The 20,000-nt window shown below is 36.6% G+C and overlaps 1 protein-coding gene across 2 annotated transcripts in view; it reads right to left on the minus strand.

Moving 5' to 3' along the window:
* Window positions 1-20,000, minus strand: part of LOC106873281 (diamine acetyltransferase 1-like) — a 189,213-nt gene that overhangs the window by 39,380 nt on the left and 129,833 nt on the right. For both annotated transcript variants that reach the window (XR_008264893.2, XM_052970666.2), the window contains exon 4: window positions 282-430. Coding sequence is in view for 1 of the 2 variants with exons in the window: in XM_052970666.2 (XP_052826626.1) it covers window positions 282-430 (149 nt within the window). In the remaining variant the exon portion in view is untranslated. The remainder of the gene's footprint in view (window positions 1-281; window positions 431-20,000) is intronic.

Raw genomic sequence — 20,000 nt, forward strand, 5'->3', positions numbered from 1 at the left:
CACACACACATATATGTATGAATATATATAGATTTATATTTATCTACACACATACATACATACATAGACACATGAAGCTTTTGATAGTTTTCATAGGCTACAATACACACATAGAAACAAACCCAAGAATTTGAGTTTCTTCTGAATCACATCACCATCTTTGTACCTACAATGTTATTTTATTTAAAAAAAAAAAAAGGAGTTCAGTTGGTTTTTAACAAAATGGCTAGTTTTAATAAGAAAGAGGAGAAAGAGAGAAAGAGAGAATGCAGAAGACAAACCTTTAGGAAGTACTTCCACATTTCTTTTGCTGATCCCTTTTTCCTGTAAGATGGTGTTATATACACATAGCGTAGATTCAGAATTGGTCCAGTCTCAGTAGAGAATGCATGAGAATAGAGGAGAAATCCAGTTAGATGTAATGGACCATCTGTAAAGAAAAAAAACAATATGAAGAAGAATTTTAAATGAATTGAAGGCTGAAATATGAGTGGTAGAATTTATGTTTATAAAAAGCCAACACAACACCTGTATCTTTTGGAAGCATTGTTTCATGCTCAGAATTTCTGAAGGATGGAATAAACTACCCACATCAGTTGTTAGCTGTTTTTGTTGTTGGCACTCCGTCGCTTACGACGTCGAGGGTTCCAGTTGATCAGATCAACGGAACAACCTGCTCGTAAAATTAACGTGCAAGTGGCTGAGCACTCCACAGAAACGTGTACCCTTAACGTAGTTCTCGGGGATATTCAGCGTGACACAGTGTGACAAGGCTGACCCTTTGAATTACAGGCACAACAGAAACAGGAAGTAAGAGTGAGAGAAAGTTGTGGTGAGAGAGTACAGCAGGGTTCGCCACCATCCCCTGCCGGAGCCTCGTAGGGCTTTAGATGTTTTCGTTCAAAAAACACTCACAACGCCCGGTCTGGGAATCGAAACCACGATCCTATGACCGCGAGTCCGTTGCCCTAACCACTAGGCCATTGCGCCTCCACTGTTAGCTGTAGTGACACTACATCCTTCAAAACTTCCATGCCTTCTGAAATTTGCCAACAGTACTCCTGATGCCCTCCCCCGACTCTGTTTTTTTTAAAAACTCATTCACTGTTCATTTCCTGTGCATATTCTCTGTACTGTTCATGCAGTTTTGGTTCCTTTTTCAGATGAGTTGTAGTGCACCTGAGCACTGTATACCATAAGTTCATTATTATTTTTATAAATTTTTGTATCAAATGTTTGTAGATATTTTTTTTTAATATGGGCCATCAGTAATTTCTTTAGGTACTAGAATGTTTTTCCTCCTCTGTTATCTTTAGAGCTATTTGCTACAAGTAACCATTTACCTGTGAAGTAGGAAGAAAGCCTGCTTTTTGGTTGGTTTACTCAAGCAAACTGGAGTAAACAGAGTTATGTACCTTGCTCAGGGAAGTAAAAGAATGGCTGCAAAAAAACATTTTGAACCTCCAGTGAATATAAATATATGTGTGTGTGTATATATACACACGTACATATATACCATCATCACCATCATCATCATTTAACGTCCGTTGTCCATGCTGGTATGGGTTGGACAGTTTGATTAGGGTTGGTAAGCTGAGGGGTTGCACCAGACTCTAGTTTGATTTGGCATGCTTCCTATGGCTGGATACCTTTCCTAATGCTAACCACACCATATATATGTACATATGTACATATATATATATGTACACACACACATATACATATATATATATACATACGTATATATATATATATATATATATATATATATATATACATACATTACATACATATATGTATTTATACATGTATGTATGTATGTATCTATGTATGTGCATTTGTATATATGTATGTTTGTGTCATCATCATCATCATCATCATCATCGTTTAACGTCCGCCTTCCATGCTAGCATGGGTTGGACGATTTGACTGAGGACTGGTGAAACCGGATGGCAACACCAGGCTCCAATCTAATTTGGCAGAGTTTCTACAGCTGGATGCCCTTCCTAACGCCAACCACTCAGAGAGTGTAGTGGGTGCTTTTACGTGTCACCCGCACGAAAACGGCCACGCTCGAAATGGTGTCTTTTATGTGCCACCCGCACAAGAGCCAGTCCAGGGGCACTGGCAACAATCTCGCTCGAAAACCCTACAAAGGCCAGTCAGGCGGTACATATATATATATATATATATATATATATATATGTATATATGTCTGTACGTATTGTCGTCGTCGTTTTACGTCCGCTTTCCATGCTAGCATGGGTTGGACGATTTGACTGAGGACTGGTGAAACCAGATGGCTACACCAAGCTCCAATCTGATTTGACAGTGTTTCTACAGCTGGATGCCCTTCCTAAAGCCAACCACTCAGAGAGTGTAGTGGGTTCTTTTACGTGTCACCCGCACGAAGGCCAGTCAGGCGGTACTGGCAAAGGCCATGCTCATCTCACTCGAGAAACCTCATGTGTCACCCGCACAAGAGCCAGCCCAGGGGCACCAGCAATGATCCCGCTCGAAAAATCCCAGAACGCCACACAAGAGCCAGTTCAGCGGCACCGGCAACGATCTCGCTCGAAGAAATTTCATGTGTCACCAGCACAAGAGCCAGTCCAGGGGCACTGGCAACGATCTCGCTTGAAAAACCTCATGTGTCACCCACACAAGAGACAGCCTAGGGGGTGTGTATATATATATATATTCATGTATATTTCTTTTATGCGTTTAATCCATGTGACTTCAGTCATGCTGGAGTACCTCGAATATAATCAAATAACAGTATGAAATAAGGCAATTGAATTAAGGAAAATGAAAAAGCAAATAATAATAAAGCATTTTTAACATAATCACAATGTTATAAATTCGAGGGGAAACAGTTTAGTCAAATGTATTGACTTCAGATGGACAAAAGGCAACATTCAGCACATTGGGATTTGAACTCAGAACATAAGAACCTGCAACAAATACTCAAAAACTCTAATTTTTAATTTGCTCTACAGTTTGGATACTGACTCAAGCACTGAGAGGTTTCATGCATAGCATTTATGTAACATATATATATATAGGAGTGGCTGTGTGGTAAGTAGCTTGCTTACCAACTACATGGTTCCAGGTTCAGTCCCACTGCGTGGCACCTTTGGCAAGTGTCTTCTACTATAGCCTCAGGCTGACCAAAGCCTTGTGAGTGGATTTGGTAGACTGAAACTGAAAGAAGCCCGTCGTATATATGTATATATACATATATATATATATATATATATATATATATATATATATATATATATATATATATATATATATATGTATGTGTGTGTTTATGTTTGTGTGTCTGTGTTTGTCCCCCCCAACATCACTTGACAACCGATGCTGGTGTGTTTATGTCCCCGTAACTTAGTGGTTCGGCAAAAGAGACCGATAGAATAAGTACTAGGCTTACAGGGAATAAGTCCTGGGATCGATTTGCTTGACTAAAGGTGGTGCTCCAGCATGGCCACAGTCAAATGATTGAAACAAGTAAAAGAGAGTAATATCATCATATAAATAATGTGTGTGTGTGTGTGTGTGTGTGTGTGTGTGTGTGCGTGTGTGCATGCATGTGAGATGTGTGGCCTAGGGGTTAGGGTGTTGCACTCATGATCTAGTACTCTTTTACTCTTTTATTTGTTTCAGTCATTTGACTGCGGCCATGCTGGAGCACCACCTTTAGTCGAGAAAATCAACCCCAGGACTTATTCATTGTAAGCTTAATACTTATTCTATTGGTCTCTTTTTGCCGAACCGCTAAGTTACGGGGACGTAAGCACACCAGCATCGGTTGTCAAACGATATTGGGGAGACAAGCACAGGCACACAAACATATACACACACATACATATATATATATATATATATATATATATATATATATATATATATATATATATATACATATATACGACAGGCTTCTTTCAATTTCCGTCTACCAAATCCACTCACAAGGCTTTGGTCGGCTCGAGGCTATAGTAGAAGACACCTGCCCAAGGTGCCACGCAGTGGGACTGAACCCAGAACCATGCGGTTGGTAAGCAAGCTACTTACCACACAGCCACTCCTGCGCCTAGTGATCATAATTTAAATTCCTAGACTGGGTGGTGCATTGTTTTCTTGAGCAAAACACTTCATGTCATGTTGCTTTGCAACTACTTCACCACCAGGCATGTAGTACACAGTGCACCTCTTCAGACAATGTTGATTGATGGAGAGAGTGAGCTAATGTGATGCACAAATATTTAATCACCATAAACAAATCGTTTGTGCAACTTGTTTGACAAAAAGTAAACACTCATACATTGTCTTTGACGGGGAAAGCCCATCATATATTTATATTTATATCTGTGTATGTGTGTGATTTTGTGTGTGTGTGTGTGATTTTGTGTGTGTTATTTTGTGTGTGTGTGTGTGTGTGTGTGTGTGTATCTAATATAACAAATGTGAAAACTAATTTGTGTGTCAGTGTGTCACACTTCGACCCCCACCTCTCTCACGATTCATTGACACTCCTATTATTGCTCATATTGGGGTGAGAGTAATAGTAGGCATAGAGACCATGAGAATCGTGGTGAAGACAGAGACAGAGAGAATGAAAAAGAGAGCGAGAGAAAGAGGGACTGAACACTGAACTAAGATGCTGAACTAACACACTGAACACACACATTTAGCCTTTTTGTGATGGTAATGGGGGTGATAGTAATAGTATGAGCTGTAGTTGTGATAGAAGCAGAGGCGGTAGTGATGATGGGGGAGGTGGGGGAGGAGGAGGAGGAGGAGGAGGAGGAGGAGGAGGAGGAGGAGGAGGAGGAGGAGGAGGAGGAGGTGGTGGTGGTGGTGCTGGTGGTGGTGGTGCTGGTGGTGGTGGTGCTGGTGGTGGTGGTGCTGGTCAGGGATGAGAGTAAGTAAGGTGAAAGACAGTGGTGATGGTGGTGGAGGGGAAGGTGGCGAAGTCAATGGTATTGATGGTGATGGCATCAGAAGTCTGAATGGTATGTGTATGGCAGATGTGGTGGCGATGGTTGTTTATCATGCAGCTTTGCAATAAGTTCCAAGTTGACAAATTATATTATTGTTTTGATGCAAATTATTCATTGCTTGAAAAATATTGTTCAAGTGTAATAAAATTTAATATGTAATCAATGCATGAAGTGTCACTGTTGGACTCAAGGCCTAATGAAGAGCCCTCCACAGGAATGAGCTTGAAAGCCGCCCTATTGGGTGGCTTTTAAGCTAGTATATATATATATATATCTTTTATCCTTATATATATATATCCTTATATATATCCTTATATTTATCCTTATATATATATATATATATATATATATATATATATATATATATATATATTTTATCCTGGTGCACCATCTGTAGTTACTTGGTGTTGTTTCCAATAATGTTTTTGGTGAAGCAGCGAGTTGGACAGAGCTGCTCTTCTTTGCGTCTCCTGCCATGATGTGGCTTCATCTGGTATCTCAGATAGAAACCTGTCCAGACATTCCTTGAAAACTTCCACATCAACACCATGTAGATCTCTACGGTTGCCTGGATGGATGTTGAACAATTGCAGGCCCTTGAAACCCAGACTATTGCAGTACTGTGTCCTTATTTTAGATAGAGAAGACAGGATCTTTGGTATGATGCAGTGCCATCCAGTTCAAGGATTGGTATAGCTGTCAATTCCAAAAGTGGGAGCTAAACCCACCAAGATCTTCCAAATATATATCATTGCATATTTCTCTCATCTTCTCTGCAGGGAATAGAGACTCAGCTCCTTTTGCCTCTCTCAGTAGCCCATCTTTTGCACCAAGTCAATCTTCTTTATGTATTGGTGCTGGATTGCTTCAAGTTCCACAGTTTGTTTCACACTCTCTGGGAACCATATTTGGGAGCAGTAGTCCAAGCAGCTGAGAATGAAATTCTTCCATGGGAGTAACAGTGCTTCTCTTTTCCTGGTTCTGAATGTCCTCAGAATCCAGCCAACCACTTGCCTGCACAGTGTTGCAATAATAAAGAAGTTCTTACAGAAAATAATAAAGAAGTTCTTACGGCCTTCTACCATGCCATATATTTCCCCACAAATAAATCTAATACTGTACAAACCTACTTAAACTGGAGACAGAAACACCTTGAAGTATAACTCTACATAGACAGTAACAAACTTGCCAATGTCAGAAGAAACATTATGAAAAAGAAATTACTAACTGAAGTAGAGATTGACCAAATTAAACAAGCAGTAAGGGATAAAAGGAACGAAGCTGCGGCTAAAGAAGATACTACAGAGGAAATAATTATAGACCATCCTGGTACTTATTCTATTGATCTCTTTTGAAGAGTTGCTAAGTTACAAGGATGTAAACATACCAGCATACATATATGTATATGGGTGTGTGGCTTCTTTGAGTTTCTGCCAACCAAATCCACTCACAGGGCTTTGGTTGACCTCAGGCTATAGTAGAAGACACTTGCCCAAGAAGGTACTACAGTGAGATTGAACCTGAAACCATGTGGTTGAGAAGTAAGCTTCTCACCACACAGTCACACCTACACCTATTTACTCATAGTTATTTATAAGTCTATCTACTTTGAGTATCATCATTAAAAATTATTTATTTCATATCCCTTGAGGTTTCTAAATTCATTATAAGAGTGATAACTTCCTCAACTTCTGTGAGTACTAGATACAATATCAATACAAGAGTGATAACTGTTTCTTATCTCCGAAGTGCCACAAGGATTAAGTCGATTACATTGACCCCAGTGCGTAATGGTACTTAATTTATCAACCCCAAAAGGATGAAAGGCAAAGTTGACCTTGGCAGAATTTGAACTCAGAACATAATGGTAGACGAAATACCGCTAAGCATTTTGCCCGGTGTGCTAACGATTCTACCAGCTCACCACCTCAAACAAAGTAGTGTCTAGAAAAGCACTTGGAGAGCGCAGACCTCTGCCAAGCAGCTCATTTTAAGATAGATACGCGAATAAAATTACTAATAGAGAAACGAAAATAAACTTTGGAAACAGCAACGCCACCATAGGTTAAGTGGAAATGATAAACGTGTTTTCAAGGTAGATAATCAAAGAATGTAACGTAATACTTCATGTAAAGTAAATATAACAAATGTAAAATCCTTCAAGAATCCATAAAAATTCCCAGATCACTACCAAAACTTCATCATCTGTTCCTTGTGTCATTACCAACTTTTCCTGTAAGTTTCATCAAATACTGTTCTCAACTTTTTGAGTTATTTTGCACACAGACGGATAGACGGACAAACCAACTTCGATGAAAACATAACCTCCTTCCTTGGCAGAGGTAATAATAAATGAAAGAAGCAGCTCATTCTTCCCACAATACTTGCCTTGACCCAGACATTGGCAACCCACACTATACTACTACCAACCTGAGAGTACTAGCTGTCTGTACTCCAGTGAGTACTGGGAACATTATCAATACTAAAGTTCAAAAGACTTAAAGATTTTGGTACTGAATCATCAAACATATTTTCAATTGCATTTATACATATTAATACATCTGCATTTAGACAGTCATATTGCCAAGTGTAAGTGCATGTGATGTACATGTGTGTGTGTGTATGTGTGTGCGTGTGTGTGTGTGTTTGTACGTGTATGTATGTGTGTTTGTGTGTGTGTTTGTGTGTGTGTGTGTGTTTGTATATGTATGTGTTTGTGTGTGTGTGAGTGTATGTGTGTGTTTGTGTACATGTGTGTGTTTGTGTACATGTGTGTGCATGTGTGTTTGTGCATGTGTGTGTGTGCATGTGTGTGTGTGCATGTGTGTGTGTGCATGTATGTGTGTGTGTGTTTGTGTGTGTGTGTGTGTGTATGTTTGTGTGTGTGTGTGTGTGTATATGTGTGTGTGTGTGTATGCATGTGTGTGTAGGAGTTGGTTTTATAGAAGTGAGGTGAATGAAGAAGAAAAGGGCAGAAGCTTTTCTGCAGGAAATGTGATGGTGATAATGATGATGGCGGTGAATTGCAGAAAAGGAATTGATAGATAGGAAAGACAATGGTGGACTTAGTTGCAGTAATAAGAGTAGGTGGCAACGATACTGACAGCGGTGGTGGTGGTGATGATGGTGATGAAGAAGAAGAGGAGGAGGATGTTGATGATGATGATGATGATGATGATGATAATAGTGATGGTGATAATAATGATAATATACCGATGATGATGATAATGATAATGGTGGCGGTATTGGTGTTGATGATGATGATGATAATGCTGACCATGACAGTGATGAAGAAGATAATGCCGATGAGAATGATGATGACGAATGATGCTGATGATAGTGATGATGACAATGACGATGATGATGATGATGACTAAGGCAACAACAATGTCAATGATGTCAGCTACAAGAGACAGCGATCTTGATGATGACGGTGATGATGATGATGATGATGATGATGATGATGATGACAATGGTTATTGGAAGGAAATGATGAAACTGATAAGTTTTTTTATTTTTTTATTTCTATTTTTTAAAAATTTTTTATTTCTTTATTATTATCAATATTTTTTTGGTCCAGACATAACTCTGCTTTGATTCAAATGTGTTGATTCAAAAATTCTTGACAAAAATAGAATCTTTCGGAAATATCTTATCTCCTATCATTTATAGAAATTGAATTAAGAAATAATTTTGATGGTTTATTCCAGTCTGCACCTCATTTTACAATAATAGATATATTTTTACTTATCCACTTACACTGGTTGGTTCTATTGAATTCAGAAACACTGGATAATTTTATTGAATTCTAAAATACTGACTGATTCTATTAAATTCCAAAATACTGTATGATTTTATTGAATTCCAAAAGACTTCTAAGACAAGGTTATGACTCTTTAGCAGAGTTCCCAGAACAGACAATGACATGGCACCAACTTTGTATTCTACATTTTTAGACATTATGATTATAAACGCTGTATTTAAGGATGAATATTTCATTTGTGTTGGCAGTGTCAGATTTAGCCTTCAAGAACCACTTCAGAAAACTCTTGGTGTAACTTCAAGAAGTTATATAAAGTAAGGAAGGTCCCTTGTTAAAAGATTACACTTTAATGTCTCAAAAACATTGAAAATATTGTTTAAAAGTTATTTTGAGGCCCTTTTTGTTTCTACCCATCTCTTTTGCTGAAACATTAAGTTATGGGGATTTAAACAAACCAAAACTAGTTGCCAATTGGTGGGAGGAACAAATACAAGTACGTACACATACATATATGTGCACACACACACACACACACACACACACACACACACACACACACACACACACACACACACACACACACACACACATGTACACACATACAATTATTATCAGTATTATTTAATGTTTGTTGTGAATGCTGGCATGGGCTGGACAGTTTGACTAGAGGTTGCAAGCTGGAGAACTGCACTAGGCTCCAGTCTGATTCGGTGTGGTTTCTATGGCTGGATGCCCTTACTAACACCAACCACTTTACAGAGTGTGCTGGGTGCTTTTATGTGGCACCACACAAGTGCCATTACATGAGTGCTTTTTACATGGCACTGGCACAAGACTCTTGCAGGCCAATCCTCTTCCCCAGGGGAGCATCCTTAGTGCTTCTGCTGTGGAGTATGGGTTTTCTTGAGTACAACAAGGCACCAGATATTTTGACCCTTTGTCAGCTTGTTTGAAAGGTTCAGCATCCTGAGGTTGTCCTTCAGTATTTTGTCCCATGTTTTCTTGGATTTCCCCCTTCCACATGTTCCATCTACCTTGAGAGATTGGCTCTTCTTTATGGACCTGTTGGTATCCATCTGCATCCTGAAGCGATAATAGAAGACACTTGCCAAAGGTATGATTCAGTGGAACTGAATCCAAAACTATGTGGATTATAAGTCTGTAAGGTTCAACATGTTGAGTTTATAACTAAATCTGGTACTGTGTATAGTCTTAAATTACTCAAGGAATTTCAGATCTGATCCCTTTATAAATATGTGATTTGACCCAATGATGTAGACTGAGTGGTCTGGTTATTTTCATAGAGCAAAGTAGCCAAATATCTTTAACTGAAATGTTTCCATTTTTTCTTTTATATAATCATGTAAGATGTGCAGCTGTGGCTGTGTGGTTAAGAAGCTTGTTTCTAAGTCATATGGTCTTCAGTTCAAACCCACTGTCTGTCACTTTGGGCAAGTGTCTTCTTCTATAGGCAGGGCTGATTAAAGTCTTGTGAGTAAAGTTGACAGACAGAAACTGAAAGAAGCTTGTTGTACATGTGTGTGTGTGCAGATGTAATGTGTGTGTGTATGTGTGTGTAATGTCTGGATAGTACCTTTTTAAAATCAATCTTGAAATGGAGTAAAGCAGAGTTGACCTCAGTGATATTTGGACTCAGAGAGTCTTGGCAGTCAGAGCAGATAACCATGAGTCATTCTATTCAGTGTTTTAATAACTCTACCAATTCATTGCTATTGCCTAATTAGCTACTTTATATCACAGATATAACCAAATAGATCTGATTAGAGATATCAAACAATAACAATAAAAAACAACTATATAGTTTTCATACCTTCAAATGCATTTATATGAATGAAAAAATAGAATAATTTATTGGGAAATATGTATAAAACAAGGAAGATTAACTGGCTACCATCTTTCTTCCTTGATTATTGTGCACAATGTATCTCACTATGTAATGTAGAATATATTTCTCTTCAATAGGCACAGGCGGTAAGAAGTTTACTTTCCAACTACATGGTTCCGGGTTCAGTCCCACTGCGTGGCATCTTGGGCAAGTGTCTTCTGCTATAGGTTTGGGCTACCCAAAGCCTTGTGAGTATATTGGGTGGACAGTAACTGAAAGAAGCCTGTTGTATATATATATATATATATATATATATATATATATATATATATATATATATATATATATACATATCTAGGTGTGTGTGTGTCTTTGTGTGTTTGTGTTTGTCACTGCTTGGCAACCAGTGTTATGTTTACATACCCATAACTTAACAGTTCAGCAAAAGTGCCCAACAGAATAAGTACCAGGCTTAAAGAAAGAGAAAAAATAAGTACTGGGGGCGATTCATTCAACTAAAATTCTTCAAGGTGGTGTGGCTACAACCTGATGACTGAAATAAGTAAAAGATAAATGATATGAAGTCATTGATATTTCAAATTAAGAAATGTATTTGGAAAATTTTGTTGTTAAGGGTGGGCAGTTTTTCTCTGCCTAATGACTTTGGTGAGACTGACAGGACTAAAAACAGACACTTCCCTCCGTGGCCAAGCTCCCTCCTTGACTTCCGTTTGAAAAGAAAGGTGAGGTTTGGGAGATAGGTGCTGCCTCATGAGCTCATTGTAATGGAGCAGCGGTAATTAAAGAGGCTTCTATTAGGAACCACCACCGATCTCACAGACTGATATACTTATACATGCCATTTTAGCTTGGATTCTATAACTGGGTGGCCTTTTTATATATATGTAATGACATGATTGAGATGAGAGGCTGAAAATAACGATGAAGTCTGCATCATGATGATGCATCATAGAAATGAATGAGTGAAGAACTATTAGTTATAAAAATGGCCATTTATTTAGTTGATTATAAAATAAAAACGACAGCATTGCCTTGTGTTTTTTTTTTTTTTTGCATGTATATACATGTTGGTGGTTTGTTGCAGTAAAATATTTTCTGGTTCCATGGATTCTTTGCATGTGGGAGCTAGCTTCATTGTCTGCTGCTAGAGATGGAGAAACAATGAGAATTGTGTTATGAAACAAAGAGTATAAGCAGTGTGTTGTCCCTCTCATTTCCATTCAGCTGAGATGCTCTTAGCCAAAAAGCAGAAACTAAAGAGGTTCAACAAACCTCTCGTTGGGTATACTTAAAGTTTGGCAACTAAAGTAGGTCAATCCTAAAAATAAAGATTGACCTTTATACAACCACAGAAGGTCCCAGAGGTCAAATCATCTTCAATGATTTCCAAGTGCAGAGAGGAGAAAAAGACTGGAAATATGTCTGACAATCAATAAAATTGTGGATTCATTTCAAATCTTCTCAGCTGCTGTAGTTGGTCCCTAAATATATATACTCTCTCTTTACTTGTTTCAGTCATTTGACTGCAGCCATGCTGGAGCACCGCCTTTAGTCGAGCAAATTGACCCCAGGACTTATTCTTTGTAAGCCTAGTACTTATTCTATCAGTCTCTTTTGCCGAACCACAAAGTTACGGGACGTAAACACACAACCATCGGTTGTCAAGTGATGCTGGGGGAACAAACACAGACACACAAACATATACACACGCATACATATACATATACATATATATATACGATGGGCTTCTTTCAATTTCCGTCTACCAAATCCACTCACAAGGCTTTGGTCGGCCTGAGGCTATAGCAGAAGACGCTTGCCCAAGGTGCCATGCAGTGGGACTGAACCCAGAAATTTGTGGTTCATAAGCAAGCTACTTACCACACAGCCACTCCTGCACCTATATGCATGCATTCTTCAATTTACAGAAAATATCTACAAAAAGTTCCACTTTCATGAAAATTATAAAGTAAGATCAATAATTTGGAGATACAGACTATAATTCTGTACTTATGGAAACTCTGGTCAATTTTAACAATCTTAAAAACTAAAATCAAGACACATAGTTTCTCAAATCTTGCCAGCACCTATGCTTCCCATGCATCAATTCAGCTGATCTAATTCTTACAACTGACTTTAAATCAGGCAGTATCTTCTTTCATATCACTTCTTTCTTTTACTTTCTCATTTATATTTTTGCACCCTAAGTAATAAGAAACTATTTTTTCTGCCAATTCATTGCTATTGCATAATTAGCTACTTTATATCACAGATATAACCAAATAGATCTGATTAGAGATATCAAACAATAACAATAAAAAACAACTGTATAAGTTTTCATACCTTTAAACATATTTATATGAATGAAAAAATAGAACAATTCATTGGGAAATATGTATAAAACAAGGAAGATTAACTGGCTACCATCTTTCTTCCTTAGTTATTGTGCACAATATATCTCATTATGTAATGTAGTATATATTTCTCTTCTGTAGGCACAGCTGGTAAGAAGTTTACTTTCCCAACTACATGGTTCCAGGCTCAGTCCCACTGCGTGGCACTTTGGGCAAGTGTCTTCTACTATAGCCTTGGATTCTGCTGTTTTAAAATTTGGTGTGGATTTCTTTGCTTATGACAGCTACTGTTGTGATAACTACAAATAGGTAGTACATACAATACATTACAAATTATCAGGATGGCTGGAAAGAGCCCATCAAATGGAAGTGAAAGGGATAGTAGTAGTAGTAGTTGTAGTAGTAGTGGTGGTGGTGGTGGTGGTGGTGGTGGTGGTGGTGGTGGTGGTGGTGGTGGTAGTAGTAGTAGTAGTAGTAGTAGTAGTAGTATGCAAAGAAGTCATAAAGGGATTTATGTTGGACATCAAACTTGATATTTCACAAAGGGTTGATGTGAGAGACAAACTCAATCATAGAATAAAAACAACAAAGCTTGCAACAACTAAAATGGAAACAAAATGCAATAAAAAAAGCAAAAAATTAAGTAATGCGTACACATAGTTACTCTAAACGCCTAGATATTGATTTTTCACAGATCTGAAGTAATACTTTAAATGGAATGGTTCTTGAGTAGGAGGATCAACAATCAGACTGATTATAATGTGTTCATAAACACAATGACCATTCAAGCAAAAGTCAAAAGTTTGTATGATAATTTGCAAACGGAATGGAAAGTGTAATTTCTGATGTAAAAACTTTTCAGACCAGTAAAAAAGACAGGTCTGAAAAAAGTTTTAGAGACACTTTTTTTCTTTTCCTATAAAATAAATATGACAAGATAAGCTGCCAGTGTTGATACTAATTTCACTGGGAAATGAATCTCAATTAATAACATGACAGTCAATACAGAAATAGGTTTTCTTTTGTAGAATTCAGCATTACGCCAAAATTTTCTGGAATGCAGAATTCCATAAGAATGGGATATATCAACCCCCCCCCCCCACACACACACATGTAGGCGTAGAGTGGCTGTGTGGTAAGTAGCTTGCTTATGAACTACATGGTTCCGGGTTCTGTCCCACTGCATGGCACCTTGGGCAAGTGTTTTCTACTATAGACTCAAGTCGACCAAAGCCTTGTGAGTGGATTTGGTAGACAGAAACTGAAAGAAGCCCATCGTATATATATATATATATATATATATATATATATATATATATGTATGTATGTATGTATGTATGTGTGTGTATATGTTTGTGTGCCTGTGTTTGTATCCCCAACATCGCTTGACAACCGATGAGACCAGTAGAATAAGTACTAGGCTTACAAAGAATAAGTCCTGGGGTCAATTTGCTCGACTAAAGGCGGTGCTCCAGCATGGCCACAGTCAAATGACTGAAACAAGTAAAAAAGTAAAAGAAGTATATATATATATATATATACACACACATACATATATATATATATATACATATACATATATACACATATATTTATATATATCATCATCATCATCATCATCATCCTTTAATACTTTAATATCTGTTTTCCATGCTGGTATGGGTTGGACAGTTTGACTAGAGCTGGAAAACCAGAGAGCTGCATCAGGTTCCATCCAATCTGATTTGGCTTGGTTTCTATGGTTGGATGCCCTTCTTAATGGTAACCACTTTACAGTGTGTGCTGGGTACTTTTAATGTGGAACCAGTGTGAGTGCCTTTACATGGCACCAACATAGGACTCTTGCAGGCCAATCCTCTTCACCAGGAGATGCAGCGTTAACACTTCTGCTCTAGAGGATGGGTCCTCTTGAGTGCAGCAAGGTGTCTGGTATCTTGGTCCGTTGTCATTTTATCTGAAAGGTTCAGCGTCCTTAGGTCATCCTTCAGTACTTCATCCCTTGTCTTCCTGTGTTTCCCTATGTATGTATGTATGTATGTATGTATGTATGTATGCCTTTAAATGCTTCCCAAATAAACATGCACTTCATTTTAAAGACTTCAAGGATGTTATTAGGTGATGTATAAGCATTCGCCTCTGAGTGCACTACTTTATATAGCAGAAACAGCTGTAAGCTAATGAAGTTAGTAGTTACACAACTCTCATTCTTTATCATGTTATTAATTTCATATCATGCTCTGTAATCACCTAACACTTTATTCAAAAGCATATGTACATTGGGTTCTGACAACTCATTTTCAGTATCACTACGCTTGAGTAAAATTATATACTAGCTGAAGTACCTGTCCTTTGGACGGTTTAAGTTGCTCTTGGATCAGCTCATTAACTTATCAAAAGTCAAATTACCCACGTTTGAACTACTCTGCAGTATTTTCTACAAAGTATTTAGGTGAATAGTGCACATTTTTTAGCGCCAGTCGAAATTATTATCAGCTTAAAAAAAGATACATTTATTATTATACTTTCTATAAAAAATTGTCGACTATATAAGATTGTACAAATGAAAGAAAATATAAGTTGTCATGAATTATGAGAACAAAAGTTTTGAAATCGAACCCAATCTGTTTGGAAACCAAAGCAGTGAAAAACAATGACAATGTGAAGTAAAAAAAATTAAAGACTAAAGCTAGAAATTAAAATTGTAAGCCCTATGATTCCGACGGACGGCCTTAGTATAAGTGAAAAGAACGAATACAGATTAGTGCTTTAAGGCCTTACCTCAGAGGGTTAAACATTTTGGAAATAACTCCATTAATTTACTCAAAGCTTGGTGAGCGAACAATTGACAGTTTACTTACTGAAACAACGCTTTATGTTTGTAAACAGGAATGCAATAAAAATGAAATACAAGAAGTGTGATATTGTTTTCATTTTTCATAACTGTTACCCATGTTTGAACTAACCTGCATAATTTTCTACAAACAATTTAGGTGAATAGTGCACATTTTTTAGCGCCAGTCAAAGTTATTATCAACTTTAAAAAAGATACATTTATTATACTTCCTATAAAAAATGACTATAGCTTTATATATAAGATATATATATATATATAAGATATATATATATATATATATATATATATATATATATAAAAGGGGTTTGTATGATAGTGTATAGAGGAATATATTATTCAAAAGAATTCCAACTCTGTTTTTTATGTCTTATTTATATTCTTATAAAATTAATGTAGAATATAGAATATATAGTATATATAGTAAAATGAAATGAAGAATTGATTGTCTTATAGAATAAATGAAATATTGAATATAAAATATTAAATATTAAAGGACTAATATACTTTCTTGCATTTTAGCAGACTTCAAGGTCCCATGTTGCGACAGGAATCATTCATATCACAGCATGGGACCTTGAAGACTGCTATAATGCAAGAAAGTATACTAGTCCTTTAATATTTAATATTTAATATTCAATATTTCATTTATTCAATAAGACAATCAATACTTCATTTCATTTTACTATATATACTATATATTCTATATTCTACATTAATATTATAAGAATATAAATAAAACATAAAAAACAGAGTTGGAATTCTTTTGAATAATATATATATATATATACATATTATATATATATATCATATATATATATATATATATATATATATATATATATATATATATATATATATATATATATATATATATATATTATAAATATGCACTTATTGCCAACTTAATGTGACAGTCCCAGGAAAGGGAAGAATGTTACTGTTATTTAGCCTCCAAAAACACCGTTTGTAGTTGGCTACATGACACAAGCATTCTGTGTCGATAAGTTTTCAAACAGGGGAGATAAGCACCTTCACCCATCAAAGCCAGCATCCAGAAACTAGTTTCAGGATAATTGCCCTTCATCAGTCTACAAAAGTAGAAATATTGTATTTCTAAATATCTCAGAGAGAGTTATGCAGTAACAGCATGATAAAATGATGGTTTGTTGCCAACTTAATGTGGCAGCGACATCTAGCAGGGCAAAGCTACACTTTATCATGCTGTTACTACATAACTCTCTCTGAGAAATTTAGAAATGTAATATTTCTATTTCTATATGTGTATGTATATATATATATTTACCAACCACATGGTTCCGGGTTCAGTCCCACTGCGTGGCACCTTGGGCGAGTGTCTTCTACTATAGCCTCGGGCCGACCAAAGCCCTGTGAGTGGATTTGGTAGACGGAAACTGAAAGAAGCCCATCGTATATATGTATATATATATATATGTGTGTGTGTGTTTGTGTGTCTGTGTTTGTCCTCCTAGCATTGCTTGACAACCAATGCTGGTGTGTTTACGTCCCCGTAACTTAGCGGTTCGGCAAAAAGAGACCGATAGAATAAGTACTAGGCTTACAAACAAAGAATAAGTCCCGGGGTCGATTTGCTCGACTAAAGGCGGTGCTCCAGCATGGCCGCAGTCAAATGACTGAAACAAGTAAAAGAGTATATATATATGTACAAACATCTATATATATATTTATATATGCATGTATGTATATATGTATATGCGTGTGTTTGTGTATGTATAAATATGTATCTATATATATACATATATGTGCATATATATATATATATATATATATATATATATATATATATATATATATATATATATATTATATATATACATATATATATGCATAAATATCTATATCTCCCTCTCTCTCTCTCTGTACATATATATATATATATATATATATATATACACAGTTATATTTATAGCTACACACACACACACACACAAACACACACACACAAACACACACACACAAACACACACACACATACTAGCCAAAAGCTGAAACATAATATACATATGCTACCTAGTGGCATATATCATGCTTTCACGCAGACAGACAGGCAGACAGATAGATAAATGTGTGTGTGTGTGTTTGTGTGTGTGTACAAGTGTGTGAATGTGTGTGTGTGTGTTTGTATGTGCAAGTGGTTTTGTGATTGTGTCCCATTTGATAATCAGTGACAACCAATGTTGGTTTGTTTACGTCCCCCATGACTTAGCAGTTTGGCAGAAAGAAACGGATATAATAAGTACCAAACTTAAAAAAGATTATAAGCACTGGGGTTTTATTTGTTCAACTAAATCCTTCACGACAGAGCTGCAGCATGGTCGCAGTCAAATGGCTGAAATAAGTGAAAAAAAGATTTTAAAAAACCCACCAAAAATCATTACTTCATCATTCAGAAGATTAGATTGAGTAGGCTTTGGAGCATTAATGAAATTGGAAACATTACTGTTTCAAAGCAAGCATGAAGGCCTAATAAGGAAATATAAAAAAAATCTTTATTAGAAAAAGACATTACATGAAAATAATTTTGTTTACTATATAATGTGTGTGTGAAAGGTCAGCTATTCCTGATATATAGATATATTTATATGTAGATGATAATGATGGCGATGATAATCAAAATGATTATATATATATATATATATATATATATATATATATATATATATATATATATATATACACACACACTTACATACATATATGTGCGTGTGTGTGTGTGCGCGTAGACATTGAATTCAAAAGCCACAGCAATGCAGTTGAGAAAAAAAAAATATTAGTATTTCTGGTAAAATGTTAACATTTTCCTGATTTTTTTAAAACAAAAAAACTATTGTTACTAACTGCATTGTCATGGCTTTCCAAATCACTGTTTTCTATTCTGCAATGCGGCAAATGAACTACAACAATATACATATATATATATATATATATATATATATATATATATAGATATATATATATATATATATATAGCAAAAATTTAGATTCAGATGAATTAAGTACTTAAGTTGAGGCACCAGAATTTAGTATGGTATTAGCCATACATTTTCTAAATAAGGTGATTAAAATCAACATATATATATATATATATGACATATATATATATGTATATATATATATATGACATATGCATATATATATATATATGACATATATATACATATATATATATATATATATATATATATATATATATATATATATATATCATATATATATCTAGAGGAGAAGTTTCAGGTGTGGAAGCAAGGTCTAGAATTGAAGGGCCTTAGAGTCAACCTAGCTAAAACCAAAATCCTAATAAGTAGGAAGGTAGATAAAACACAAACCCCTTCAGGTAGATGGCCCTGCTCAGTATGTAGAAAAGGAGTAGGTAGTAACTCTATAAGATGTACCCGGTGCAAGCTATGGACACATAAGAGGTGCAGCAACATCAAAGGCAGGTTAACTAGCAAGTTAGTTTTTGTTTGTGGCAGATGTTCAGGTGCAATAAAGACTGTAAACAAACAGGAAACAACTTCTATCTCATTCCAGGGTGAAAAACTAGAGGTAGTCGATAGCTTCCGCTATCTGGGCGACCAAGTTAGTAGTGGGGGTGGGTGCGCTGAAAGTGTAGCTGCTAGAATAAGAATAGCCTGGGCAAAGTTTAGAGAGCTCTTACCCCTGCTGGCGACAAAGGGACTCTCACTCAGAGTAAAAGGCAGACTGTATGACGCATGCGTACGAACAGCCATGCTACATGGCAGTGAAACATGGGCTGTAACTGCTGAGGACATGCGTAAGCTCGCAAGGAATGAAGCCAGTATGCTCCGTTGGATGTGTAATGTCAATGTGAATACCCGTCAGAGTGTAAGTATCTTGAGAGAAAAGCTGAACATTAGAAGCATCAGTTGTGGTGTGCAAGAGAGACGATTGCGCTGGTATGGACATGTGGTGAGAATGGATGAGGATAGCTGCGTGAAAAACTGCCACACCCTAACAGTTGAGGGAACCCGTGGAAGAGGTAGGCGATGACTACTGACCTTTGGAAATGTGCTGTGCGTGAGAAGACCTGGCAAGCCAAGTAAGATCGTTGCCAGTGCCCCTGGACTGGTTCTTGTGTGGGTGGCACATGAGATGC

The sequence above is a fragment of the Octopus bimaculoides genome, chromosome 9 (assembly GCF_046866305.1).
Source record: "Octopus bimaculoides isolate indiv1 chromosome 9, ASM4686630v1, whole genome shotgun sequence".
NCBI lineage: Eukaryota > Metazoa > Mollusca > Cephalopoda > Octopoda > Octopodidae > Octopus > Octopus bimaculoides.